Here is a 27518-nt window from a genome sequence, read left to right as displayed (position 1 = left end):
CTGCACTGGAGTGAACTACACCAAAGTATTATCTTATGGACGATAGCCACTCAGTAGTAGCCAATAAAGTTAGGTAGACCTCGCCTGCCCAATGACTTGTGTCTTTAGAGTACGGTTCTACTAGTTCTTGAATGCTTGCCAGCCCAAAACAACAAAGAGATGATGATTGAATCCATCTCTGCAAATTTGATACGACTGCTTTTGTAAAAGCAGCTAAGTTTTGTTCTTCCAACATCCGAAGAGACCCTGTGATTACTGTGCCAGAATTCAGAATTGGTCTAGTCTAAGTCTACATAACCCAAGGCTGAAATGTGTCCTCTTTAACCGCTGAAAACTGGACTCTTGATTAATGATGAAAGCCAGATGTCTGTGCTGTCTTACAGTGGACAGGGTGTAATTCTCATTATGTCCACTAGATGGAGCAATTGGCCAATCTAACTGTCATCGTGGATCAGCCAACGCAAACAGTCCTCACAACAACTCCTTTTTGATTTACTGTGCCCTTAGTTGCATTATGATCAAAAATACATTTATTTAGCACATAAAGATAGAGCAGCAGAGATAGATGTTATTTTCAGACTTTTTTTAATAATTTACAAATCAATTTCAAACACAAAGAAAGGTACGGAGACAGTGGAATATTGTTATGTTATTGTTGCAAATTGCAAAGGTATTTGTTAAATCTGAGAATCGCTTCAATGTTTGTATTGTACAGAGAGATCCTGGACATAAAACAAAGTAGGTATAGACGATGGTAGTCTTATGAAAGGATAAACAACACATTTAGAAACAAGTGCTATGTTTTTTCATTATTAGATATCTTTTTCTGGACAGTATCTCCCACATCATTTTGAAAACATACAAGCATGAGTCACAGGATATTGTAGAGCTGTGTGTTATATATTACTCAGATGATCAGGCGTTGGTCACATTTGTTCATCTCAGGCATTCAAAACAGCAGGGCACGTTTTTGAAGAGCCTGTAGTATTCCTCCTGGATCTAGGACAACGGACACAAGAATAGGTTTATGATAAAAATATGTCTCAAGATAACATTGTGATACTGTGTTATATAGTGGAATCAGTAGTGAAGTGTAGCTAAGATGATTTTAACAAGCAGTTGACATGAGAAATAATGAGGTTCTTGAATGTAACTTAAGAATCTGCTTTTATTTACTCTGGGTCATAATATTGTGCTATCCTGTCGTACTGTTACCTTGTTGTAATATAAGCAGTGCTGTGATCTGGTCATGGGGTCAAGATAAGCAGTGTGCTGTATTCAGTACAAAATCACCAACTTGAGTGTAATATTACTTTTATAGAACGGTAATAAAGGCCGGTAAAAAAGTAATAAGCAATAACAGATTATATATTTTTTTCTTCACCAACTCAATTAGATCCAAAACTTAGCTGAAGCAAAATATTGCTGCCTAGCAACCTAAACATTCTCCTGCATAACTGATCTGTATGTTTTAATTTGTCGTGCAGCCAGTGAAAGAAGGGTCTTTTGCATTCTTGTGAGGTACCGGCTTGATTAATTAGGACCAGCGCTGTTTGCTGTAATGTTGATTAGCTGTATTCAGAGCAGCTAGCTAAGTGGAGTGATACACTAAGTGAAAAGTCCCAGTGATATTGTTCTCAATATCAGCACTCATGGAGTGTCTCTTGTCCAATCAGATTACTTGGTCAGAACTAATTGCTGTATAATAATCTTTATACGTGTGTATACTCATATTTTTGTTTCTACTGCGCTATATCAAATTGCTAATGCAAAAAACACATCATTTAACCCTCCTGTTATGTTGTGGGTCAAATTTACCCTTTTAAAAGTCAATTTTAGGCAATATGTTCCTTCCAAACCAGCTAAATACAGCATAAAAATCTGGGCAGCATGTGACAGAAGTGGTGTCGTGTTAATTTATCAACATCACTTCATAAAAAAAATAAAAATAAAAATGTAAAATAAAATTACCAAAAATCAATGACATGTAAAACTGTTGTATTTATATTTCGGGCTTTCCAATGTACATTAAAAAAGGTTTTAACATTTATTTTAATGAAAAACGAGTGAGTTATCCTCATTGAACCATGTTCTGTGAGAATTAAAGAACACCAATGGACTAAATCTTGATTTAAATGGTTAATGGAGTTAAAAATTAGATTTAAAAAAAATTGTATTTCGGGGGTTCAGACCCTTTTGTATAATTGAATATGCCCCGGGTCAAATTGACCCAGGAACATTATTGCTCTTCCAGAGAAACGAACATAACAGGGGGGTTAATAATAACAGTATTGCTAATATACAGTTTACAGCTTTACGGATTAAGAACCTACTATACCATATCAGTGAACTAGTAATACCTTAAAGTAAAAACGTTTATTAAATACCTCACATGGTGAAGTTTAGTGTCATAAAAAATAATAGCCTATATTACCTTTCTGGATAGGACACAGAGGAAGATGAAGATGAACATCCCCTGGAAGGCGTTGGTGATGGTGAACAGATAAGCAGTAAGGGTGGTCTCATTGAGGATATGCAGCACTCCAAAAGTCCAGGTGGCTCCCAGCACGAACAGCAGAGCCAACGCACCGCGGGCACAAGACCTGAGGGTGACAACAATAAAACTAATTTCCACTAATAGTAATTAGATCCAGCAAGGACGCCACATGATTCCATAATAATCCACCTGATGAGGAATTTACTGCTTGATTTAGAAAAAATAAATTTATTTGACCTTCTCCACAAAAAAGCCCAAAATAATCCTACCTGATGTTTTCATAGTGGCTGATTTCAGGCTTTTTCACAGCAGTGTGCCGGTACACTTTGTAGATAATTACAACGAAAGCCAAGAGATTAACCTTTCATGGAGAAAGACCAAACAAACACCACGGAATGAATATTTATCTTTGAAAACAATCCTTATTTTTGATTCCAATTAATAATTTCACTGTGATCTTTAGGATGTAACAAAAAACACCCGATCTTACCAGGATGATCAAACACGCCGGCCCGATGAAGCTCCAAATGAAGTGGTTTTCTGTGCTCAACCAACACCTAAAATACAAAGAAGGAAGTTTTTTTTCTTCACTTAATGTGTGTAGTAAGATCTTTTGTGGCAATAATCCCTCCTCCAGCTGAAGCAGTATGTTATCTATTTACTTTAGTCTAATCTAGCCTCATCTTAATTATAACAGCATTGTATGGGTGAGTACCTACCCTGCTTATCTAACAATAACAAAAACAACTGCTCAGTTATGAACCATCAGCACTTCCTCTGCATTGCTTCAATCTTTTAATTAGATTTTGCATTAATAAACAAGAAACTTACTTTTATTTAGTGCTCTGTACGCAAAGTCTCTATCTAACACTGATGCACTTATTACTTTACTCTTTACAAGACTTCTGAGCATCCCTGGCTCCTGTGATGTCTCTGTAGGCCAAATTTAATCTGTCCCCTTTAGTTTTAATAATGAATGTAATTTGTTTATCTTTCTCCCCTGACAAACAGCTAAATTACAGTTTAAAAAGAAGTCTTTGTTAATGCCGTTGCCCTCTGTACAAGAAAAAAAAAAGGGTAACATTTCTGCTTACACTTTATCAGTGCCGTAATACTGGGAGCCAAGTGTTGCTGAAATGGCTACAACGACCGCCGGGCTCCCGTAGCCGAAGATGTAAAAGTTACGGTGCAGGAAGCCTTTGTTGTAGATGACGCCAACCACGATTAAGTAGAGATGGATGCCCTCGATGCACATCCAGGCAAAGGCCGCGAGGAAGAAATAGTGCAGCAGCCCGGCAATAACAGAGCAGAAAAGCTGCCAAGGGAGACAAAAGAAGAGAGGAAGAGAGAGGGAAAGATATTTTTACAAGTTTATAATGTGTAAAAAAAGGCTGTTATTTTGCCTTTGTATTAAATATTTATAATTTCTGCTCTTTTTTGTGCTTATCGCTGTCTGTTTAGCCTCTTAATGGAGAGCTGTGTAATATTTTTTTACATTTCATATGGGCTAAGGATTTCTTTGCACAGAAATACGATTTTTTTCACAATCAATTATAAGCACCACCTACAGATTAAATGAGAAGAGAAGAAAAGTGTGCCACACAATCCACTTCACTTTTAAAATCAATGAAATGCCAACACAGTTGGTTGCACAAATAAAACACACAAACACAAACAAACTCTCTTTCCCTCGGCTCACCTTATGCGTGTACATGTTGATCCCTACCAGGAAGATGAACTCGGCCATAAAGAGGCTGCAGCACAGGTTCTTGTGGATGGTGGTTCTGGTGCTCTGGATCTCGCTGAAGAACCAGAAGGTGAAGATGCACATGGACAGACAGATGAGGGAGATGATCATCCCCAGCTGGGTGATCCGGGTGAGGATGGTATGGTGGGCCACCAGCTGGGAAGCAAATAGAAGGGGGAGGTGTTTCATTTACAGTTTCATGCTTTCCTGAAGTTGTAATTTGTTGTCTTTTCAGCTTGGGATTGTTTGATGTAGCATGGGTATGAGGCTGCAGCGATGTGTCAGGCTGAAGGCAAACTGGGTAAATTCCTGGACCCTCTGTAGCTGTTATGAGACAGTTTAGAACTGTAATCTTATTTTACCTGAGTCCACTTTGTTAAATTTACTCTTTTAGCAAATTTATTCTTCTCACTTTTTCTCTTTGATTTATTGTTCACAAGTCTCAACATCTCTCAACAATGCAGGTAGAAAATCTATAAAGTTGGGGGCACTGTTAAGCTCTATAAATCAATGAGGAATGTTTCCCAAAAAGTTGTGGGTGGATTTCTTTTACAGTTTCTCTCCCAGTCGATATCTGTTGTGAGTCACCTTGCCTCCAGGAGCTGCTGACCCTGACAGAGTTTCACAGTTTTTTTTCTGCGGAGACTTTTTGTGCTGCACAAAATGCTGTCTCGCACCTTTTCAAAAATATTACCTGAGTGGGACTCGAACACTTGTTAGACTTGAGGGAGGAAAAGGTGGTTACTAAGAAGCTTGCACAGTGTTGTGTCAATCAGCAGCTTCAACAAAGGACAGAGAAAGTGCACACAGAGGAACACAAAAGTGGTGCACTGGGTAAGAATATTCTTTATATTTAGAGGACAACTATACTTTCCAACAAAGATTTTTAATGCTCCATATGACTTTAAAGATTATAGATGGAAAAAAAGAAATAAAACTACCATTAAAAATTGATAAAAATTGAAATTTTAAAACAATATCTTTCACAATTCTACATGCTAGTGACAATATACCCCTTGATAAGAAGGTAAAAAATTTAGTATGACAGCAGTGGTATTTTAGTTGTTCCTGTAAAATCGCTCACTAAAAGATGTACTGTACATGCTTTTAAGAACATCAGAATATCAACCTGGTGTCCTCAGTATAGTAGTGTTTATAAAAAAATCATATTCATAATACATTAAAGGCTAAAAGTTCTGTATCTCTTACATAAAACTTCAATAAATAAATCATTATCTGACTATGAAAATTTAAAGAAATCAAGGCATCACTACAACCTTTATGGCAGAATCCAGGTACAAGGTTGAACTCTTGCCCTCATTGAAAATACATTTGTTCGCCATCGACCTTAAATCATTTCAATAAATAATTGAAGAACCCTGGTGTAAATATTCAAAAGGAGAAATACCTTTGCTCTGTTAGCGTTGTATTTTTAATATCTGACCACTCACATTGGCTCGCCCAGAGGACATGAGGATGGCGAAGTGTGTGAGGTGACTGCAGGAGCAGGTGGTGGCGTTGCTGTTGACGTGGACGGTCTTGCAGCCATGAGTGGCCCAGCGGCCCTGCAGGCTGTCGGGCTTGTACTCCCAGAAGGCGCACTTGGTCACATCAGCTTTAGTGTCGATGGGCTGCGGGGGAAGACAGAGGAAGGAGGAAGCCGTTAACTGAGCTGTTTTTATTAGTTTTTGTCCTGTGCTGCTTTGAGATACCACATCACCAGGGGCTTCAGACACATTGCACAGGTCACACCAAAATAGAGATTTGAAGGAATTTTTTTATCAGGTCAAAGTCTGGCTCGATCACATATCTGTATTAAGTTTGAGATATTTTGTCTGAAATAAAACTTGTACTCACAGTAGTTTTATTAACTTAAAGCTCCTGTAAGGAATTTTGACTGGTTATGAAACAGATTCAGACTAAAAGTGATACCTTTTTATGACCTACAAAAGCAAACAAGATCATCAGCAACAAAACTGACAATCTTATTATTGTAATTTTTTAACGCCTGTAACCGTTGTGAGGGGGTAGGTAACAAACCACATGATTAGCAACACACTGAATTAACAACCTTTTTTTCCCAATGCATATGTTCAAGTTTAGTGATAGAAAAGAAGCAGCATCAGACTTTTTGTTTGAAAACACTAATTACACCATGTACTGGACAAGACAAGCAATAAAATATGAGACATCACTTTGTCCACAGGGGGCGCCAAAATTGACAAAACAAGAAGTCCCTCACAGGAGCTTTTATTTTAAGGGTTCATTTGATTTAGGTGGTCAATTACTTATTGTTATTCTTCTAAATTGGATTCTTTTATCATTTTTATTTCCTAAAAAGGAATTTCTTATTATTTGTGTATCATAAAAAATTCACCCAATCATGTTTTAAGCAGAACTCAAATTTACATAAGTAACTCATACAAAAGTAAATACATTTTAAATATATTCTGTTGTATTTTTTGAGTTGACTTTGGGTCATTATTAATATATTCTTTTAAAAATCCATTACCATAGCATTTAATTTGATTTCTGGTGTCCCCATCATTTTCTATTTTATTTTACAATAAATGTGTGCAGAGGTTGTCACAAAAATAATGACCAGGTTTAAGCAAGAAAAAACTCACAGGAAAATACCTCGCCAGCAGATAGTGGAGCCAAAATTATTGATTGTTGCTCTTTCGAGGCAATTTACGGTAATTTTTTTTCACTGCTTAACATAAATCAACACCTCCTTTGTTAGGCCAAAGCCCCGAGGGCCCGACAAAAATAATGATTTCACTTTCTCATACATTTTAATTATCTTAAAAGACAACAACAGTACATTAACTTTTAGGGTTATTTCCCTCATTCCTCGCTTCCCTCCATCATTTGTTCACCGTTTCTCTTCCATTTGCTCTCGACTGAACGGTCACTGCAGAATTACATGCAGCCAAATCTTAAAATTTCACAAGACTTGACACACAGCACTAACTACTCCTCCCATGTGATTTTGTTTAAATTTGACTTTAATAGATACCTATAAAGTTACTGCTGGAGTCAGGTTTTCCTCACAGTAGGAGAATGGCAATGATGGCTCCCGTCTGACGAGGATTTGAAGCTCATTGTTTCAGATTTTAAAAAATTCTACTGGAGGCTATTGTTGATAAATGTACTGTTTATGATATGTCGAAGGAGGAAGTAAGGTTAAAACCAAGGAAAGAGTGCAAAACCTTCACCTAGATTCGTAAAAATGTTTAAAAACTTTTAATAAGAAAGGCGGTACTTCAGTGTTGTGTTTAGTTTTAAATGATGTCAGTAGGGAAATTAATAAGCAAGAATAACAAAGATCCACCAGATGTAACCAGGTCAAAATATTTTTAAAATTTCCCCAAAATAAAACTGAAAACCTCACTGGCAGAGAAACGGATGCTCTGCGGCAGCATATATAGTGAAAGTATAGGCAAAGAGTGCAGAAGTAAAAAAAGAAAATGTATCAGCCTCAGCTCTCGGCTCAGTCTTTACCTCGTTGTGTCTCAGAGTGAAGGTGACATGGTCAAGTTGGTAAACGTCAGCAGGTTTGACGGCTGCTGCTACGACTTGGGAGTTGACAGTGATTTCCCCTGTTCCTGCATAGCGTGAGTAGTCAGTGACACCCGGGTCGCTGCTCGGCTTCAGGATGTCACCGAGGCTGTCATATCTTACAAACACCACCGACACACTTCCTGATGGACATAAAAAATGTTAAACAAAGACAGGACAGGGTCAAACTTTACTGTTTGGGATGAGGAAATCCCTTCTTTCAGTTTAATCTCTTTGATGAAACATGCATTAAGTGTGCAGACATACCAAGGTACAACATGTAATCCAAAATTTACACTATTACAGTAACTTTTTTCTTGTTTCTAGCTTTAAACATGTTTGACCCACATTGCTTCTGCTTTTGCTACCATTTAACAGAGCATGGAATTGATTTTAAAGTGTTACCCAAAAGGTATCATCCAAAAAACAAAAGTAGGCTTTACATTAGGATTTGGGATCATTACATTCCCTTTGGCTTTTGGAAATGAATAACAGTACTCCCATTTCTACAATCCATGCATGCAGATGGTGACAGCTTTGATGAGTGAGCTTTAACTTGTATCAACATTTAAACTAAGTAACTTTACCATTTCTTTTCTCCTCCGGTCTCACTTTTGGAATCAGGTTTATCTGATCTCCTGCCATGGAAGCAGACAGTTTGGCTTTTGTGTGTTGAGCATCAAAAGTGAAGAGTTTCAATTCTGTGGTTTTGGAAATGAAAAATAAAAATGTCATTATGGAAAGAAAGGTATGACAATAACGATTATCCCATATGCATGGTTCTGCACAAAGTTGGGAAATAAACGTCTGACAGATTTAGGATAGCTTGAGATCCTCTGTTAATGATAATCTTACCCATTTCAGGGGCTTTAATTTGCAGCTCAGTGGGAGTTTTGTATTTGTTGGCCAGTGTCAGAGCACTTTCTTCAACAGTGTGCAGCAGCTTGGTGATGGTGTGTTCCCGGCGCTCTTCTTTCATTCTGCTCCAAGCCACCATCTCATCCTTCTCCACCAGGTTATTAACTGCTTTCACTAATTTCTTTGGAAAAGCAGATTTTTTTTACATATGATATGTATAACACTATAGCACAAATACCTGTAATATATGTTTAATTAGCTATATTTAGGACATTATGGAAAATCTAAATTTAAAGGCATCATAAATTGGCAACATCTGAGGACTTTAAATTCCCTGTTAGAGCTCTGCACTGTACATAGAAATATGGACTGCATGTGGTGTTACATTTTCAAGACCAGATCAAAGCATTGCTGCAGATCAAGCAGAACGCCTAACGTTGAAAGAGAAACACAAATAACAAACAAAGATTACTGTAAGAGTTGAGTTGATGGCAGATGGTTTGACAGGGTAACCAGCCAGTGTTGATGCCGATTGACTCAAGGCCTCGATGTATGCGATCACTTCCACTGAGGTGAGGTCTCCAGACGTCTGCTTGGCAATTTCCTTTATTAGACTCTGCGGCTCTGTTAGGTTGCTCATCTAGGAGTGAGAAAGACATTTTTATTTAAATGATTCAAAGAGAAAGAGCATCACATGTTAACCTAATTTATTTTAACCTATCTAATGTAGATTTCTGTTGTTTGATCAAGACTTTGAAATAACAATCTTTGATTTCACAAAGTTTTTATTTTCTTTAAAGGACATGTTTGTCTGCTGACCATTCAAAAACTCCAAAATGGGCAATTGAAAATTCAGCTAGTAGATTATTCATTATAGAGCTATTTCATCACTAAAAGAGCAGACTTTGGCAAAAAAATAAATAAATAAAAATTACAGAAGCAGTATTAACTTGTCAATATTAGCACTTATAAATAATGAAATAAAAACTTTGTGAAATTTCAACACTTATTTTTCACAGCTTCTTCTTTGTTTTCATTAAATACCAGCACAGGGACATGAAACTATTGTTATTATTCAGTCCGATTCAACAAAAAGATTTTCACAATGAAATATTTTGAACACCTCTTTATTTAGTCTGACTTCTTGTTTTAAGGATTGCAATTCTATGTTTATTTCTTTCAAATTTGTCACCCAGCAGTAGGTCAATATTCTATTTTCTGCCCCTCTCTAGTAATGATGAGGAGAATCATGGGGGAAAGGAGATGTAAGACTAGTCCTAATAAGTCACAGAGAAAATATGTCCTGGTTAGAAATGAGGGAATGAATGGAATGCCGGCTGACATGCTCAAATTCACAAAGCAGCTGAAACAAGTGTAATGCCCACCGTAGGCAGGTGTCCTATAAGTCAATGAAATATTTCTTTGATTGCAAATAGAACATTTTGACAATGTCTACTACTGCTCAACAGAAGGTTAGAAATGGCTATTCCTGCACATTTGATTAATACTGGTCTTGAAGCGTCCTTGTCCCTTAACCCTTCTCCTTCATCCTGTCATTACATGTTCATCTTCTTTCCCTCCAACAGAGGGCAGTGTCATCATATCTATTTTTACCTCATCTGGTTGAAATCCTGAGGAGGAGGAGGTACTCACATATTCAAGTGTTTTGTTGACTGTCTGCATGATGCACCCGGTGTTGTCATGGCAGTATTTTTGGGGATGATCTGCAAAACAACAATTACCAAAAGTGTCTCTTTGATTGCTTAATTCATTTCCATAATTTCAGTGGGGATAAAGCAGGTTACAGTAAAGCCTGAGCTGCATAAAACTTGCAAAGGGATAACATCACATGGCTGTCTTTGTTATCAGCTTTGCAAAAAAAAAAAAAAGACAGAAAATTGAAGATTGCACCGTTTACTTGATGTATTGCATAATAGATCCCTCTCTGGAAAAAATGTGTAAAATGGCTAGTTATGTGTTGTGTGTGAAGGAAAATAGAGATGAGGAAAGATGTATGTCCTTGAATGTAAGTACCAGTGGAAGTGCGATAGCGTGTGTTGTGTGTGTGTGTTGTGTATGGGTGCTCTTCTATCCTCATACCAACCTTTACATCTTGTTCCTCTCCCTGGATGAAAGTGCTTAGAGCCTGACGTTGGGATGTAATCACGCTGACAGGTGCAATAGAAAGACCCATTCGTATTATGGCAGTGTGAGTTTGGTCCACAGACCTGTCCGGACTTGCATTCGTCAGTATCTGAAACATGCAAATGAAGAGTTCAGCTTAAATTTAAGAAGATACAAAAAAAAGTTACAGTGATAATCTCAACATTAATGTTTTCAAATAGAGAAACAATAACCTGGATTCCTGCAAGGGCTATGACTACGAGACTGAAAGTGAAGTGAAGATAAGGATTTCATTCATACATATAAATAGTGTGGCATAAGTAGTCCTACTTGTAACGTTTATAATTGATTTTAGGAGATAAAAAGCAACTCGTGCATGCATGCCATGCATTTGAATATTCATTAATCAGCCACATGCTTCTTTACTGGTTTAAATGGAGTATGCCACCCAGCTGAAAATCTGCAGAAACACTTAATGCAGCAGCACAGGTTAAAGGTGCTGCTCTTCTCTTCCAAGTGGTACAAAAGATCTCAGGTGTAGACTCAGAATAGCAGATGGGAAGGAAGTAAAAGGCCAAGAGAACAATTCCCTCCAACATGTTCATCCTCCGCAGCACAGCGAAAGAGAAAACAGCTCACACACACACTAACATGCACAATTCTGACGCCTTCACAGCTGTGTGGCAACAGCTCTTACACACACATATACACCTACACCTACACACACACACACACACACACACACACACACACACACACACACACACAGAGTAGGGATGAGTGTAGTGTCCTCAGTCCGTACAGTTTGTAATGTGTTGCTGAACATAAGTGTGTCACTTTTTTTTTTTGTACTTTTTGAGCAAGTTCTTTACCGGTACATTCGGTTCCATCGTTGGGCTGGAACTGGTCCAGTCCTGTCGATGTGTATCCAGAGACACATGTACAGTAGTAGCTGCCCCCTGTGTTGGTGCAGTTCCCCCTTTCCCCGCAGATATTCGTCACATTCTGGCACTCGTTATCATCTGTGGTGGAATGAAGAGGAGGGTGAGTCAAATTGATAAGCTGCTGGAGAAAATACATTTTAAAAATGAAGGCTTAAGAATTATTGGACCCATTTAAAAAAAATAAAAGGATAAGTTAATGTAAAAAAACATAAAAAAATAAAAAAATCTCATTGTCGATGCCCTTTTAAGGTGGTAGTGAACAGAAAAAAATGGATTCCTCTCCAGTCAAGTTTTAAGTCTTTTTTTCCCCGTTTTGTTCCAATACAAATATCATAGTAAATTGATTAAAATTGTACAAGAAAAAACAAACAAAAGCTGTACCATAATCTTGTTTGAAAGGGGTATTTTCATTTGACTATATTCAACTGTAAAAAAAAAATGATATGTGATTGCTACTACATTTTTTTTTCAGTATTTTACTTGATTATATAATACTTTTACTTTTTTTTAGTTAACAATCTCTCGGTACTTCTTCTGCTTAATTTCCTACATTTCCCATGAGGCCTTTCAATGCAGTCTGAAATGGCCAAAACTGTCTCAAGCAAGTGCTTTTTGCGTGAGTCTTCCCTCACTCAGAAAGGCTGAAATCCTTGTGGCTGAATTAAAAATCGGTTCTGCCATTGGTGGAACAAAAAAACTAAAGAAAAGAAAAAGAAAAATTTGAGGACAAAAATAATTCAACAATATCAAAAAGCATTTTTTTGGACAGCAAACACTGACATTAATTATTGTATTACCTAAAAAGAAGAGTAAGTTATCTCTGCTTAAAGAGAATCACCACCAAGCATTAAAATTAGCAGAGCATTGGAGGCAGCATCATTTACTAAAATAGTAACAAGAGCTAGCATTTAGCCATCAATTGAATGCAAGCTAGTAAAATGTTGACTTAAAGTATTTTAGCTCTATTGTTCCAGTCCAGTAGGCTAATATACCGTCATAAAAGCAACATATTTACTACTTTAAATGGGCAGCTTTTTTTTTTTTTAGGTTTGAAGTTTATATTCAGATAATATACATAAATACATAAACTGCTATCTTTGATATTGCTTTAAGAATATTCAATCTGATCCAGGTCCTGGGTCCAAGTGTTAAGATGAATTTGATATAGCTCAGATGAGGTCTTATCTCCTCAAAGTTAATCAATTAAAGCCTTGGCTGGCTCTTACTTTAATGGTATTTCACTATTTTCATATCTTAACCAAATGCTTGTGTTTCATTTAAAAAAGCTTAAAAAACTTGTGGCCTTGGCTTAAGAAGCTCCAGATTCAGCTCCAGATTCACAGCAGTACTATGCGGATGCTGCTGCTGCCCACACAATATAGAAAATGCTGGTCCAGCTTCCGTCTCTGCTCTTCCAGTTTGTTGGAAAATGACCTGCTATGACTTTCCATTGTTGTTTTCACTTGTCTAGGTATGATGAACGCCATGCTCTTCCTCTCCTCTGTACCTTTTGCACAAAAGCTGTCCGGGAAGGGAAATCCTCTGCTATGATGAGGGAGGTGACTGTATCTAAAAGGGAAATACCTCCATAACACACGGGGCCCTTGAGCCGTCATTGTCGCACAAACTGTATCCACAAATTTTATGACCCCCTTTGATGCCTTGGTTTCATCTTCAAGTGTTTAAAAGGTATTTTGTTTCTTTGGTCACTCTGTTTTTGAAGTGTTTTTCGGTGACTGAATGTACCTTCTTATTTTCTCTTATATTAAACTGTACTTTAGCCTCAACATGCCCAAAGAGGCTAATCATTCATGGCACATCTTGTGACATATTACCAAAAATCCTTGTATCAATGAAATTTGCATCACTTTAATTTATACTGTATATCTGCTGCTACATTTGGACTCTCTAGATCGTTTTGTTCTCAAGTAATTTGCCAAGTTTTCTGAAACTTCCCATGTTTTGATTCAGTTTTGGCTCCTGTCAGATTTGAGCTGTACTCTGATTGTGATCAGGTTTGGTCAGGAAATAGAAAGGGCTCCAGGAATTCTAAACAGGCCAGAAGCATAACAGCAGTAACAATGAAGACTGAAAGCCAACGCTGGCCACTGAAAATGTTACTCATTAAGCTGCATCATGAAGATACCATCCACATTTCAGCGAAGGCAGCAGTCGGCTCAATGTTGGGCAAAACCAAAAATGTATGCTGAACCAAAGTTGGTCTAACCATTTCAAACTTGATCTTACAGAGGGAACATGTACACCTTACACTTCTCTTTAATAAACTTACTCAAATGGAGCCTTACTGTTTTGAAATCAATAATAAAGCCAAAACAGAGGGAAAAACAAGAGTTTCTTTGTGCATAAAAATCACTGTGATAGATAATTCCCTCCAAAGTGTTTGAACAAAGAACTGCAACAGGCTGCCTTCAAAATTGCTACAGATTTTTGTTTATTTAAAATGTATTCAACCAGGGCACACCTAATTAAGAGTGAAAGTCTCCTTTAGAAGAGCTGTGCTGCCTAAGACAACCAACTACACATTAACAAGCTAAATGCTATGTTGTTGTTGTTTTTTCCTTTAGTTTTGAAACACTGCCATCTTTGCACATGCAATATCTTTACCACATCTAGTACCTGAGATGTGTTGAAATTTCACAGCTTTGTTATTTTGCAGTAAAATAAAAAAGAATGGTGAAAAAACCCACATGTGAGAGGTGCTGCGTCTGTCTGATTTTTTAAAGAGAAAAAACAACAAAGGATTCTTAAAATAGTCAAGGCTTCCTTGATAGCTCATGACAAATCTGGTTGTACTTTTACATCATTCTAAACAGTAATAGATATAGACAGAGTAGGTATTTCTATGTGTGTAGTTACCATTGCAAAATGTAGTTCCATCTCCAGTGTATCCTTGGTTGCAGAAGCAGGCGTTGTTTGATCCGTTCAGGGCCTTGCATGTTGCCAGTTGGTGACAAGAATCACAAATGTCAGAGAGGCTGCATGGGTCCATCAGACTGGCGAGCCATGCTGTGGAGACAGAAGAGTGTGTAAGTTTGACTTATACCATGAAAGTAATATTCTGAACCATGTTGTGATGATGTGGTTGCTGGATGTGGCTCCGGTTCAACTTGCATCTTCCCCTATCTTCCCCTTGAGTTAACCTGTTACTCATCCAACAATGTAAGATCCACCAAAAAATCAATTAAGAGGACATACAAGTGAAGAAGCAACACAAAACTTAAGCAAAACACATAAACCGTCAAAATGTTAAAATAAGTTAGAATTACATTTATTCTAAAAATAACAGCGACACCATCAGATAACGCAAATCCTCCAAAGGTAATATAGAACCCCCATAAATATTAATAATAAAACATAAAAAATAATAATAATGAAATCTGTTGTGTCCCTGTCTGACACCTGCCACGTTAGGGAACAGATAAGCTCACGTACCTGTCAAAACTACAAGTTTCATTGGTGACTTCAGCAAAGACTCCATACTTGCGCTGGCTCTGGATTTTACTTGTAACACAGACTGCAGTGGGCTGGCTGGTGACGTAGGCCATTTCCTTGCATCAGTTTTCCTGTTTCCCTAAACCGGGCCCTTCCTGTCCTGATCTTTAATCAGCTTTTGGAAAACAAGAAGCCAGGTCACTCCAACACAACACCCAAAACATTCCTTCATTTTGTTCACCTTCACAACTCATATGTGAAAAGCTTTAGCGTGATTTAACCAATGTGATGTTATAAGGTTGTCAGACTGTGAATGTCACCATTTTGGAAGCCTCTATGCCATTGTTCTCAGTTGAACGTGTACAGTAGGCTATGTAAACACAGGCCAAATCAACACTGACGAACCTAACGGAAGCACAACCCCCTCCCTTCCGCAAAGGACTATACACAACATCACACACAAACACGGACACACAAAATCATGCATTCCAAAACAGTCCATCTTAAATTAATCATCTCTTCTGATTTCAGACTCCGAGGTCTCTAAATGCGTAATTCTCCAGGCTTTGGTAAAAAAAAAAGTTGCTGGACATTATAGCCCTTGTTACACATCTTAAATATGGTGAACATTGAATAGCTTCTTAGTATACTGTGTTATGTTTATGGGGTTACTCACTGCTGATTTTAAAGTATTGAGAGAAAAGTTCTTGCTTCTATAGGGTCACAGATATAACCTTAGATCCACACTTTGTAAGAATCAAAGAAGAGAAAATGCCAGAGCATATGTTGTAAATGTAGGTTTGACCTGAACAATGCCAATGTTTTATTTGTATTGAGTATTTATGGCAACTTTGTTTGCACGTAAGTTTCGTCCAATAGAGTGATCACACAGATATACAGTGTGACTATTATAAAGCTGTTATTATAAAACATTGTGCTGATTGCCATTGTTCACATTTCTATGCAAGTGCCTTAAAAAAACAGGGTATTTCTATCAGCATGGATATATAAACAGTTCTTTGTGCAGCAGTCATAAACTGAAAGTGCCTTTGATGATAAGTGAAACACAAAAACATAGTTTGGTTTTGTTTCTTCGCAACCTGCCATGGACTAATGACCCCATTCTCTGCTCGGGAAATGAGCAGGGCAGGGTGCTTTTTAGCTTCTGTCGCTTTGCTACTGACCCATAAAAAAAAGTTTCACAAAGCTTAGACGGCATTGTACCTATTGGCACATGCCTGTATTAGAATTCTCAAGCCTCCAAACTACCCACTTCAAGTGCAGATATGTATGATTTTGCTACTGAACCACCACGCCCATCATATCATGCTCTGAATTGTTGCTTTAAAGCTGAATCCAACTGAAAGAGGCAGTTAGGAAACAGGTGAATCCAAATGTTAAAAATGTGACAATAGTCTAAAAAGAGAAGTGGCCATTCAGGTGTAGCTGAAGTCTTTTCAAAGAACCTTCCACTTTCTGCACACAAACACATTCATTGATGAATAGTTTCACTTGGAAGATAAGTTCTTTGTTGACTGTATTGCAATCTGTGGAGGCGGTTTGAATTGCTTAGGCAAGGCGTTCAGTTTATTGCTGAGAAAGGCAGCTGCTTTCAATGACACCATTAGAACTGCGCCGCATTACTGTCCTGGGAAAGTGCTGGGTGAAAACCACATCTGAATGTCTTGCTCTGACACTCTCCTTAGAGTAAGGAAGGAAGTGATGTTGTCTAGAACAAACCTGGACTGATTGCAGCCTTCCTCCTCCTCCGCCTTTTAGTCTCAGAAAATCTCTCATTTAGTGAGAAATCCGTAAAGCTCTCACAGGAGCTTGCTTTCTCCACAATGACATTGTAAAAAAAAAAAGACACCTAAGAGAAAAGATCTGTTCAACTGTGGAGGCCGCCTTGTGTAAATGTTTCCTCTTTTCCTTTCCTCTCTCATGGATATGGAAATTTAGACTGCAGTAGGAGAACTTTGCGTAGGTGTGTGTGCATGAGCAACGGAAAATGTTGTTTATGCGATTCAGGCAATATTGAGATTTGTAAAAACAGAGTACACTGGAGAATCTATTTTGACACTTCTCACACATATCTGCTCTGATGTTGGCCTTATGTTCAGCCATGATGGGAGGACTGAATGTTGGAGCACAGATGGCAGCAAGTGTCTCATAAACTTTCAGCTCTTAAATATTTCAGTACACAAGGCTGAAGAGACAAAGCACGCCCCCTGCTCGGGTTCAGAGATGCCAGCTGCTGCATGGGTGGGAGTCCTACAACATTTACATTACACTTATGTTAAGGTGGCAACGCTCCTATAAAGCTATCTGCACTTCATACAGCGGTAGTATCAATCCTGAAATTGAAATAACACCTGTCAGGCACTTCAAGAAGTGGCTTTAACTTCAGTTTTGGTTGAAAATGAGATAGTGTCAATTTCTTTAGTCAGCATTCGGTCAGAGGAAGATAAGAGGATCAAGAATATCCTCTTATAAAGTCACAAAATATCACCACAGTTTCAGGAGTCTATTACAAGCTATTTGGCTGACCAGTAGGAAAGACACCTTAAAAGCGGCTTAGCTGTATTGACCTATACCCTAAAAGATCACAAACTATACATACACAGAGAGGATGATTTTTTTGTGCCCCAGAACTCTGTAGGCCTACTTATAGGTTTACTGCATTATCAATCATATAAGTGGCACCCAGCCTGTCAAAATAATTGACAGATAATGTGGATATAAGATGTGTTTTTGAGGCATTGTATTCACTATTTTATTTAAAAAGAATAACCTAATATGGATTTTGTTCCTGACAACATTTGAAAAGTGGGGCAGAGTCAGAACTACAAGTTGTTTCCACGTTCAACTCATGGACTGTATAGAATATGGACATGGTATTCGTGACGTCACCCATCTGTTTCTGAAGTGCTGTCTTGAGGCCGACTGTCAGCGGCAGCCATATTGCTGCTGTCGAGCGATTGTGACGTAAAGAGGCGGACTTTGAGCCTCTTAGCCAACAGCTGCAGTGTTCCTGCAGGCAGCTGAGCCTTTCATTGGAAGACTCGTAATCTCAATATCTTTGAAATTGCTGCGTTAGACAAAAGTTCACCCCTCGTACAGTGTGTGCCGATCGAGAAATGAGCTATCCAGACTACACTCGTCTTTTGTACCAGGCTGTAACCATGTTTATTTCTGCTGCAAAGATTGGCTTTTTTGAATTGGTGTGTATGTGATTTCCGGTACTTCCGGAGCCAGCCTCAAGCGGATCCTTGATGAACTGCAGTTTATAGCACTTCAGCATTGGACTCATATTTTTAGACCGGAGGTTGCCGCTTGGTTCAAACACGAAATTTTCGCAATTGTAACTAAAGGATGCAAGCTATCTTCTATGGGGAATTATAGATAAAACTAAATAACTTTAAACAGGTGTTTCCATCTAATGTGTCTTAACCTCATTAAAGCAGTGTCTGTACCACAGAAGGTAACACTTACCTGCCAATAACAGTGTAGTAAGGAGAAACTATGAGCTTTTCTGACCACCTAGTGCTGGCTGGTTCTCAGCTTGTTTACGTATTACGTACTAGTGGCCGCTAACCAGCTAACCAGCTAACCAGCTAGCTGACTGCAAGGAGTACCACTGTCACCACTTGCCTGACCATGTGTTTGGATGAAAGTTACTCAGCAACTTGGTGGTGTGACCGGATACTGTAATGAGAAAGGTGTTGTTAGTTGCCTTAATGTTACAACTAGCAATTCCTAACAGGTTTTCCCCCTTTTAAGGTACTCAGGTTTTATTTTGTGCCTTCATTTACCCATCACAAGAATATTAATATATCCAGTGAGCTAAATCAGCACCCTAACATGCTGTTTATAGTGTTAATTGTCAATGTTAATTCCCTAACTATGTCCAGCATTGCAAGTTTAACTTACCAGAGTGTTCTGTTGTTACCTATTTTGCTGTCACAGAGGAAAACAGAAATGGAAATCACCTGCAGACCTTTTTGTGGACTGGAATGGGATCTAACAGTGACTAACACATTCTAAGAAAATGGTAAGTTTCTGGAAAACCTCTCCTGATAGTTAATTGCTATAAAGACAGTGAAAACATGTAAAAATTGCTGCGACCAAAAACTTTAAGTTACATCCAGTAGTCTCTGCAAATTATCTTTCTAATGTTGGCATGGGATTAGAGAGCGTACTAATCTACATTAGGTCGGATTTGATTGATCTCAATTTAAAGCTACAATCAGGCTTACTTGATTTTCGTTCTATAATATGGCTTGTGAAAATACTTGAGCAGATGTAAGTAAATTCCTTGTAAGAGGACTGTATAGATAGATAGATAGATAGATAGATAGATAGATAGATAGATAGATAGATAGATAGATAGATATCAACTGCTGGAGTTCTGGGAGGCAGAGGTGGCTCTGTACCGAAATCAGTGCTTATTTTAAAACATGATTTTAACCAAAACAATCAATGAATTTAAAAAATTGCTATGCCTAGCTGTACTTGAAGGTTGATTAAGTTCAAAGTTCTGTTTGTTTGATTTTGGCCTTGTATGTTGCTTCAAGTGGCTTTCAGAAAGTTAATTCCTCTAAATGAAACTTGCCATTGTTTCCAGAAAGACATTAAGCAGATAAGAAGGCAGGCAGGAACCCCAGCACAACTAAGTAAGCCTGCTGAGTGTATCTTCAGCACCCACACACTCAATTGTTCCCATTGATTTCAGTTTGTCTCTGGGTTACAGCAGCTGTCTGATGGTAAGGATCCAGGTTAGGGTTTTGTTGCTGACACATCAGGGACAGGGAAAGAGCAGCAGAAAGGCCTGGTATTTATAAAATGTGTAGTTGATACTAAAGGTCTTTAACTCTCAGTTTTACACTGTTAAGACTTTGATAAACCCTTGCTAAAAGTTCAAGCTAAACAAAGTGTTTAAGTGTTGAAACATGCTTCTGTTAAAGTTGAGATAATTTAGAAAAATAGGCTGAAAATACTGTGTTTCTTTCTTTCACTCAATTTCCATCGAGGATGTCGTTGACCAAAACTATGCAGATTTTACAGAGTAACAGAATAAATACAATATTTGGTGGATTTTAAAGTAGTGTGTTAATAAAGGGAAGTTGCTGGTCGTTAAAACATTTATCCACTGCTTTTTTTTCTAAGAGCTCTCTGTACACAAGTGATTAGAATACTTCAGCTCTGTACAGACTGTTGTGTAAACAAAAAAACAGAGGCAACAGTCAATGATTTCTCAGGTTAGTTCCTGAGATACAGGGTTTTTCGAGGTCACATTTTCTTCTAGCTGCACCTGAACATTCAAGCCAGCGAAGCTGCTATTTGCTAAATTGTTTTCTAGAGTCAAAGTGGATGTCCCTGAAAATAACTGTCAGGTTTTGAAAACACACTTAAAGCCACTTGTGGGTAATGGTAGGAGTAATTGGATAAGTCGTCAGATCAAAGTTCCTGTGTGCTTTAATGAGAGAGGAATGAGGTTGGTTTTTTTGGGTCTGTGATTTGAACATTTGGTGCACTGGGAAACTGAGCAACACAAAGTGGAAGTAAAAGGAGGCTCTTTTCACTCTGTAGATCTACAAATAACATCTTGCTTTTATCTTCTTGTCTTTGATGCACTGTTAGTTTATTTTGAAAGGGCCAGGTTAAGATTGATGGAGAGAATAGCCCTGTTTAACTTTGCACAAATAATTAATGCTGAGGACCCTTTCTCCAATATATGCCATCCTTTTTAAAAAAAGAACTTTTTGCCTCCTTTTCAATATACAGTTGCCTAAATCTACCTTATCTACATGCAGCATTCATTTTTAATCAAAATACAAAACACCTTTCATTATATTGTTCAAATAAAACGGTTAAAACAATGCAGGTTAGGTGTAAAAGAAGAAGGGAACAAGCAGTGTTGTGGTAAACATAGTTTAAGGTTTAGAAATTGATGGTCCACCATTAAAATGTAGGGAAAATAATACAGGTTTCTTTTTGAAGTAAGGAATTTGTTATGGAAACACAATCTAATTCACTATTAGTGAGAAACTTTATATATATATATTTGTGTTTTTTGGGCATTTTCAAGTGCTGTAATTCAGTGTTAAAGAGAAGGAGAAAGCAGAAATTAATCTTTTTCTTTTCTTTTAGAAAATAACCTATAGGAAAAATATTTACACATCTGTCTTAAGGTACTGATGCCAGTGAAAACAAATAAAAACACAAACAAACAGGCAAACAAAAAAAGGCTGGCCAGTTGGTTTGAATGGGACAAAAATCAGTTTCTTATCTAGTTAAATAATTTCATGTTTCTTTCTTTTTTGTGTTCAAATGAAAAATATAAAACTTAATAGATCTGCAAACATAAATTGTAATTCAATTTTTTTTAAATCATGTAATATACAGGAATCTGAAGCCATACCTATCCTTTTGTCTGTTTTCTATCAAAGAGTTAACATATGGGTCTATATGTATTACTTTTAGGGTAAATAAATTGATTCTTGGTCCCCTCAGCCAAATAAAAGAAATTGCAGCCAAATAAAATATGAAGTTTCAGCTACCCCTTTTGAGAAAACTAGTCTAAGCACATCCACTAGTCACAAAAGCTTATTAAAATACGCAGCAAATCCAGCTGACTTTAACAATCTTTCATAAGCTTAAAAAGGAGGAGTAAAGGTTCTAATGAAGTGAAAAGTTAACCCTAAAACTTGAGATTTGTACTCATTGCACTATCGGTAAAACCTAAAATGTACTATACTCAAATGAAACCTCTGTGCAGCTGTATATGAAATACTCTGTTCTGTGTCAATTCTGCATGTGGCCTTGAATTTAAAAAAAGGATCAATTTCTCCAAAGATCGGGTGCAATTTACAAATGAATTTCCTTCACGCTTGGCTGCTTCATAGAAGAATTTTTGTCCTGACTCAGATTGAACACAGTTGAATGATTCTATCCATATTCCTGACTTCTTTACGAGACAATGTTTTCCATTTTGTCAAACACAGAAGTCTAAAATTTCCATGTTTTGAGGTGCAACAAGTGTTACTGATTGGGCCTTTTTTTGTCTGCCACCAACCTCTTGTTAGGCTAGCGACTGGAACAAAGTGACACTGCGAAGAGCTCGTGCTCTGTCGAGGATGAAGGGGATTCTATTGAGGTGACAAAGCTTCTCTGTCACTTTTCACAACTGCACTAATAAAATGAGTCAGGGTGTCTTTTCTGTTGAGTTTGTCAAATGTTCAAGGAGAAATTATTGCAGAATTATCATAAAAAAGTTAGCATAATCCAAAAAAATATGGCCTTTGCACCTCGCTGATATAGTGAAACTCCTGCTACCATTTAAATATGTTATTTTTTCATTAGTGCTGCTACAGTTTCATCTTTTCATAATCTGTGTGATTTATAATATTGAAATTATCTTAAGAACTGCAGTAAAAAAAAAGGTTTAGAACACTCAAAGCATTGTTTTCAAATACCATTTTGTTAAATTTACAATTAAGATACCAACAGACAAACAAAGATGTTAATTTAACAAATTTAAAAAGCAGAAAAAAAAAACAGCAAATCCTTACGATTGAGAAACTGGAGTGTACACTTGAAATGCTCATGGTTGTTTCTTCATAGTTATTGATAGATTTTCCTTCCTTTTCCTTTTTTTCTATCTCATTTTTACTATGGATCTGCATATTTCAGATGTTTCCATTCACAAAATCTCTTAACATCGAATGGCCATATGTCTGTGTGTGCGTACACAAAAAATATTTCTTTCATATGACCTCATCCGCCTGTCATTCACACTCCCAAAATGACTACATGTTATGATGTTAAAAAGTGCATTGATACATTCTGGCATGATGTGTTCTAACCTTTAGTGCGATTGATTTATGCAAAGGTAAAGGTGAAGCCATTAGTTTCTGGTCTGAGATCCCTCTGTGGGGCCCGTTCTGAATTTATAAAATTTCAAGGAGCTCTGATAATTTAATATGGAGTGCCCTTTCATAGGTTAGGTCACCTGCGGCGCGGCCTGCAAATTGAATAAAGAACAGTAATAGAAAACAGGATGTCAGGTGGGCTCCCTGCTTATAAAATCATTAACAACAGTGTGTCTTTTCTCATAAAGGAGCCCATTTATTCTGAGGAGGAAATGTTATGAAAGTGTAGGGGAGCAACTCAATTTATTTTTCATTAGGACTTAACTCACAGGAGAATCACTGAGAGGGTTAATAGCTGTTTGTGTACATCAGCAGTGTGAACTAATAGGTCTGTAAAAAAGCCTGCTGTACATGCCTTAAATAATGCTCTCACTTTGAGTGCCTTTTAAAGTCAACTGCAGCCCCCATGTGTAGCAATAATGATACTGCAGTAGTTAAAAGTATTTAAATGTACAGTTTACTTTCACTCTGGTTGTGAAAGTATTGCGTCTTTACATAGCTGAGATTTTCTTATAAATTACATATTCATCTTCATTGTAATGAGGAAGGATAAGAGACAGAAACAGAGGAGACCCCCTACTCTGGTCCCATGCTGATGGCTTTGTTTGGGTCATATCAGAATAAAGCAGCAGCACGGTCAAATCCTCTCCATCTTAAACAGACTTCCACAGAGCTCCTGGTGCTCTCAGCATGACTCAGGCCATGTACCGCAGGAGGTAGAAAACCCTGCCTAATCCCCTCAGTGCTTTTACAAATATCTATATTTCCTCTCGGAGGAGATCTGAAGATTACCGCTACAGCCCGTGTATCTGTGGACAATGAGTTATTATTGTACCCACATGGTGGGTTTTCATCGGCCCAGCAATCTCTTTTATGGCTCAAGACGCTTTTCTGCAGTGGATCCAGGGAATACAGTGCACTACTTGTTATAGCAGCTGAAACACTCAAAGAGTTTCATGTTCATGTGTTTTTTATTTGTTTACAAGCTAGCATTACTCACTGACTGCTAGTTTTCGGTGTACGGTCCTAGTGTTTTATGAAATATGTGCACAAAAGTTTTGAAATTGTCACTGTCATAGGAGCAGGATTGTTTTGTGAATAGCTTATTGACAAAAGAATGTTTAATAAACTATGATGTTCGTTAGAAGTTGATGCTGAGTGAGTGCAGTGATTTGATCCTGCTCTGAAATCTGTTTAATTCTAAAGAGACACACTTGGTATGTACAGAAAACTGTTTATTTTTTCACCACATATTGCCAGGAAATTATAGAATATCAAAATAAAAGCAATGGATTTTGGAGGCAGATATTAATACAATATAACTGGAATTCTAATATATTTAGATGAAATGTATAAACAAACATTCTACGATGAGTATCCTTTAAATTTAGAGGATAAGTTGCGAGTTTAACTTTTTTTGGTTTCAAAGCAACTCATCAGTAGTTTTAGGTAGATGAACTTTATAATAGGGACACATTTTCTCAACTTAAGCAGGATACACCTTCCAAGACCCCTGATTCCCTCCTTCCATTGAAAGTAAGCAAAGTCCTGATTTTCAATGGTTGTAAGATTATCAAGCCAGATTTTCCTGTCATGTGATGTATGTTAAGAGTGATTTCACATCCCTCTATCTTGTTGGAGGAACATGGTAGTAGCACTGGTTTCAAAGTGTAAATATTACACATGATCCCATAATCAATCTCCCCATTCTAAGGTTGCGGTTCGACCAGTGAGGATTTTGTGAGATTTCCAGTTTTTAGAATCAGGACTTTGGTTCTTCATGAATAGAACTTGTTAGTTTGTGGTGTACTGTTTTGGTCCTATTGGTGCTCTCCATACATTATAAAAAAAACCTAATCTTATAAATCTGTCATTATTTGTTACCATATGTGGGGTCTCTCATATTTTCGTCTGTTAAAAAAAAACTGTTATTTTTTTCCACATTTTTACCTTTTATTTGACATGACAGCTGAAGAGAGACAGGAAATGAGGGGAGAGAGAGTGGAGAATGTCTTACTATAGCCCCCGTACTTGGGGGCCAGCACCAAGACCAACCAGTTAGGCCAACCAGTGCCCCATCTGTGAAGATTTTTAAGATCTTTAAGATGGGACCACCCTTGACTCTAAAACTAAGTAACATTATATCTCATGTGTTTGTGTCTTTATAGCTAGAGATATTCTGTGTGAATTATTGTTCTGGCTTTACATTCAATGATAATCAGAATAAATGAAATACTCATTATTATTGGACTTGACTTCAGGTTACATGATAAATACACTGTAGAGATATTTTAATAAGTTGATTAATCCACCAGTGAAAAAAATTTATATAAATATGAATCATTTTGCCGTTATTTATATCAGAAATGCCACATATTTGCAGGTTCTGGTTTCTGAAATTGAGCATTTGATAGTTTACATTATTAATGAGGTAGTGACCTCACTTCCTGTGGGTTTAAAGTCAGATCAAAAGGAAATAATACTCATTTATTGCAGGTATTTAAGAATTCCCCTTGTTCTAGTTACAAGGTTCTGAGCTGCATGCAGTGATAACAACAATGAGATCTCGCCCTCCTACTTTTATTTACTGCTATTCGATCCAAACTGAAACACTCATATATTATGCCCGCCTTTATTTCCCTTGCTTCAGCAGACACTGTTTACATTGAAAGAAAACTGCATAAAAATAAACATTTGTTCAAAGTCATCAGCATGCAACATGATAGTGAGTATGGAACCCACGTTTCCCCTGAGTATATGTATGTGTTCTTTAGGGTAATCTCCAATGTAAATTGTGATTATATTGTCAGATTGAACACGCAGTATACACATATGGGTTATTCATGCAGGTTGTGTATTAATTAGTTTAGAACCTCTCTCGTGTGTTTCATTAGGGGCCTGGTGTTTGAAGTAGTTCCTTTACCAGCAGAGGATGCTCATGGCATTACAGCCATCTCTGAAGAAGAAGAAGAACCTCTCCTTCTTTCTTCCTTGGAATTTCTCCCACTAGGGATGCTCAGCTAATAAGTTCCCTGGGCTAAACCCAACCTGCTTTCAGCCTCCTTCCATACACATAGAGAACTCAAATATGTTTCCTCTTAAAGACTTTTCTGTAGAGTTGTACAAAATATTCTACTGCATCGTTTTAGACTTTAAAAATGAAGTATTTGTATCATGAAATATGAAAGAGTGCAGGGAGCAGAAGTGTTTCAGCTTTTCGGGACTTTCAGTTTCTGTGTTCACTTTCCTCACCACTTCTCCGCAGTGAATAAGGATTAGATAAATTGCTTCAATGAGGGCTCGGCCATTACTGCTCAAATACTTTTACAGAAAAGGAAATGAGAGGCAATTGTAACAGCTTTTAATATCATTATTCCACGGTGACCCTTCATTTCACACGGTTTGCACCCTTTAGTTAAAGCGGGCATATTGAAAGTCACACAGGCTTGTGTTTTCTCCCTATCTTAAAGGGGGACTTGTCTTTGCTTTGACCTCTCTGAGGAGTGCTTTAGTATTTTTTTTTCTCTTTTTTTCAGCTGTGTCAGGGTGTCTGACTGTCCAAGAACAGTCAACCAATCTGCCCTGCTGACACAGAGGAGGGCTTTACAGGCTTCTGTGATTTCTTGTGGGGAATCACAACCTGAGGATACAAAGTGGACCACTGAAACCCGTTGTAAATGTGACTTCCAAAAATAACTTAAAGTGATTGACATGTTCCACAATTTTTGGACTTAATAAACAACACTATTTGAATCCACAATGATCTAGTTGCATCTCTTGTTTAAAAGAATGTCTCTGTCTCATTCTCAATCTTGATTTCTGGAATCCCAGTTAACATGTTTTTCTCTCTCCTCGCACGTTGAAGCCTTTGGCCATCTTGAGCTGTCTCTTTGTTCTCTTTTTCCTCCTCAGTACGTCTGTGTGAGAGTGATGCTTGTTGACACATATTTGGACAGGCCAGAGCGTCTTCTATCAGTGGAAGGTGTCCACATGCTTGTGAAGTTATCACCTCCAGCAGATCAAAGACAGTTGGCACATTATTTATGCATTGCTGAAAGGTGAGGTATTCAGCTGAAGTCGGGCAGCAAAGCATAGCTGCCCTCTTATTCCCGAGTAATGACTTCCTCTTGATTGAGTGCTCCCGGTCAAATTAGACGCTCGGCTTTGTGTCCTTTTTTACTTTGTACTGTGTGAAAAAAGGGTTGCTTGGATACACGAGGCCCTAAGGTAAAGTCTCAAAAAACAAACGTGTATTATTCTTAAAAAAACAAATATTGTGATATCCTTTTTTCACCAGGTGACATCATCCAATTTGAAGCACTATATCAGACAACAAAACTCTGGAAGTTATTTTCTGTGTGAAGAGTCACCCTAGGAGCATAGTAACTTTATCCCTGTTCCAA

General features: G+C 37.6%; 1 protein-coding gene and 1 long non-coding RNA gene across 2 annotated transcripts; one reads left to right on the top strand and one right to left on the bottom strand.

Annotated features, from left to right (window-relative positions):
* Positions 1-568: 568 nt before the first annotated feature.
* On the bottom strand, positions 569-18774 carry adgrl4 (adhesion G protein-coupled receptor L4). Its single transcript, XM_034701874.1, has 17 exons — positions 18677-18774; positions 15185-15359; positions 14609-14758; positions 11660-11809; positions 10768-10917; positions 10317-10387; positions 9136-9303; positions 8661-8844; positions 8393-8506; positions 7749-7948; positions 5696-5875; positions 4197-4400; positions 3592-3812; positions 2988-3054; positions 2767-2858; positions 2435-2603; positions 569-999 (listed from the first exon to the last, which is right to left on the bottom strand). The coding sequence occupies exons 2-17, from the start codon at positions 15228-15230 to the stop codon at positions 937-939; spliced, it is 2229 nt and encodes a 742-aa protein (XP_034557765.1). The 5' UTR covers positions 15231-15359; positions 18677-18774; the 3' UTR covers positions 569-936.
* On the top strand, positions 18493-26853 carry LOC117825900. Its single transcript, XR_004633932.1, has 3 exons — positions 18493-18964; positions 19151-19235; positions 26652-26853. It is a non-coding gene; the product is annotated as an uncharacterized LOC117825900 (long non-coding RNA).
* The last annotated feature ends 665 nt before the right edge of the window (positions 26854-27518 follow it).

Source organism: Notolabrus celidotus, chromosome 2 (genome assembly GCF_009762535.1).
Source record: "Notolabrus celidotus isolate fNotCel1 chromosome 2, fNotCel1.pri, whole genome shotgun sequence".
Classification (NCBI taxonomy): domain Eukaryota; kingdom Metazoa; phylum Chordata; class Actinopteri; order Labriformes; family Labridae; genus Notolabrus; species Notolabrus celidotus.
Note: the sequence above shows the minus strand (reverse complement) of the source record. Positions and strands in the feature narration are given on the sequence as shown.

Bases quoted from the DNA above. Each gene is read 5' to 3' on its own strand.
- adgrl4 (XM_034701874.1), bottom strand. From the start codon at position 15,230: ATGGAGTCTTTGCTGAAGTCACCAATGAAACTTGTAGTTTTGACAG. The intron at 2,604-2,766 runs GTAGGATTATTT...TGTCACCCTCAG, and splicing joins AGCCACTATGAAAACATCAG to GTCTTGTGCCCGCGGTGCGT. The intron at 1,000-2,434 runs GTAATATAGGCT...CCGTTGTCCTAG, and splicing joins TCTGTGTCCTATCCAGAAAG to ATCCAGGAGGAATACTACAG.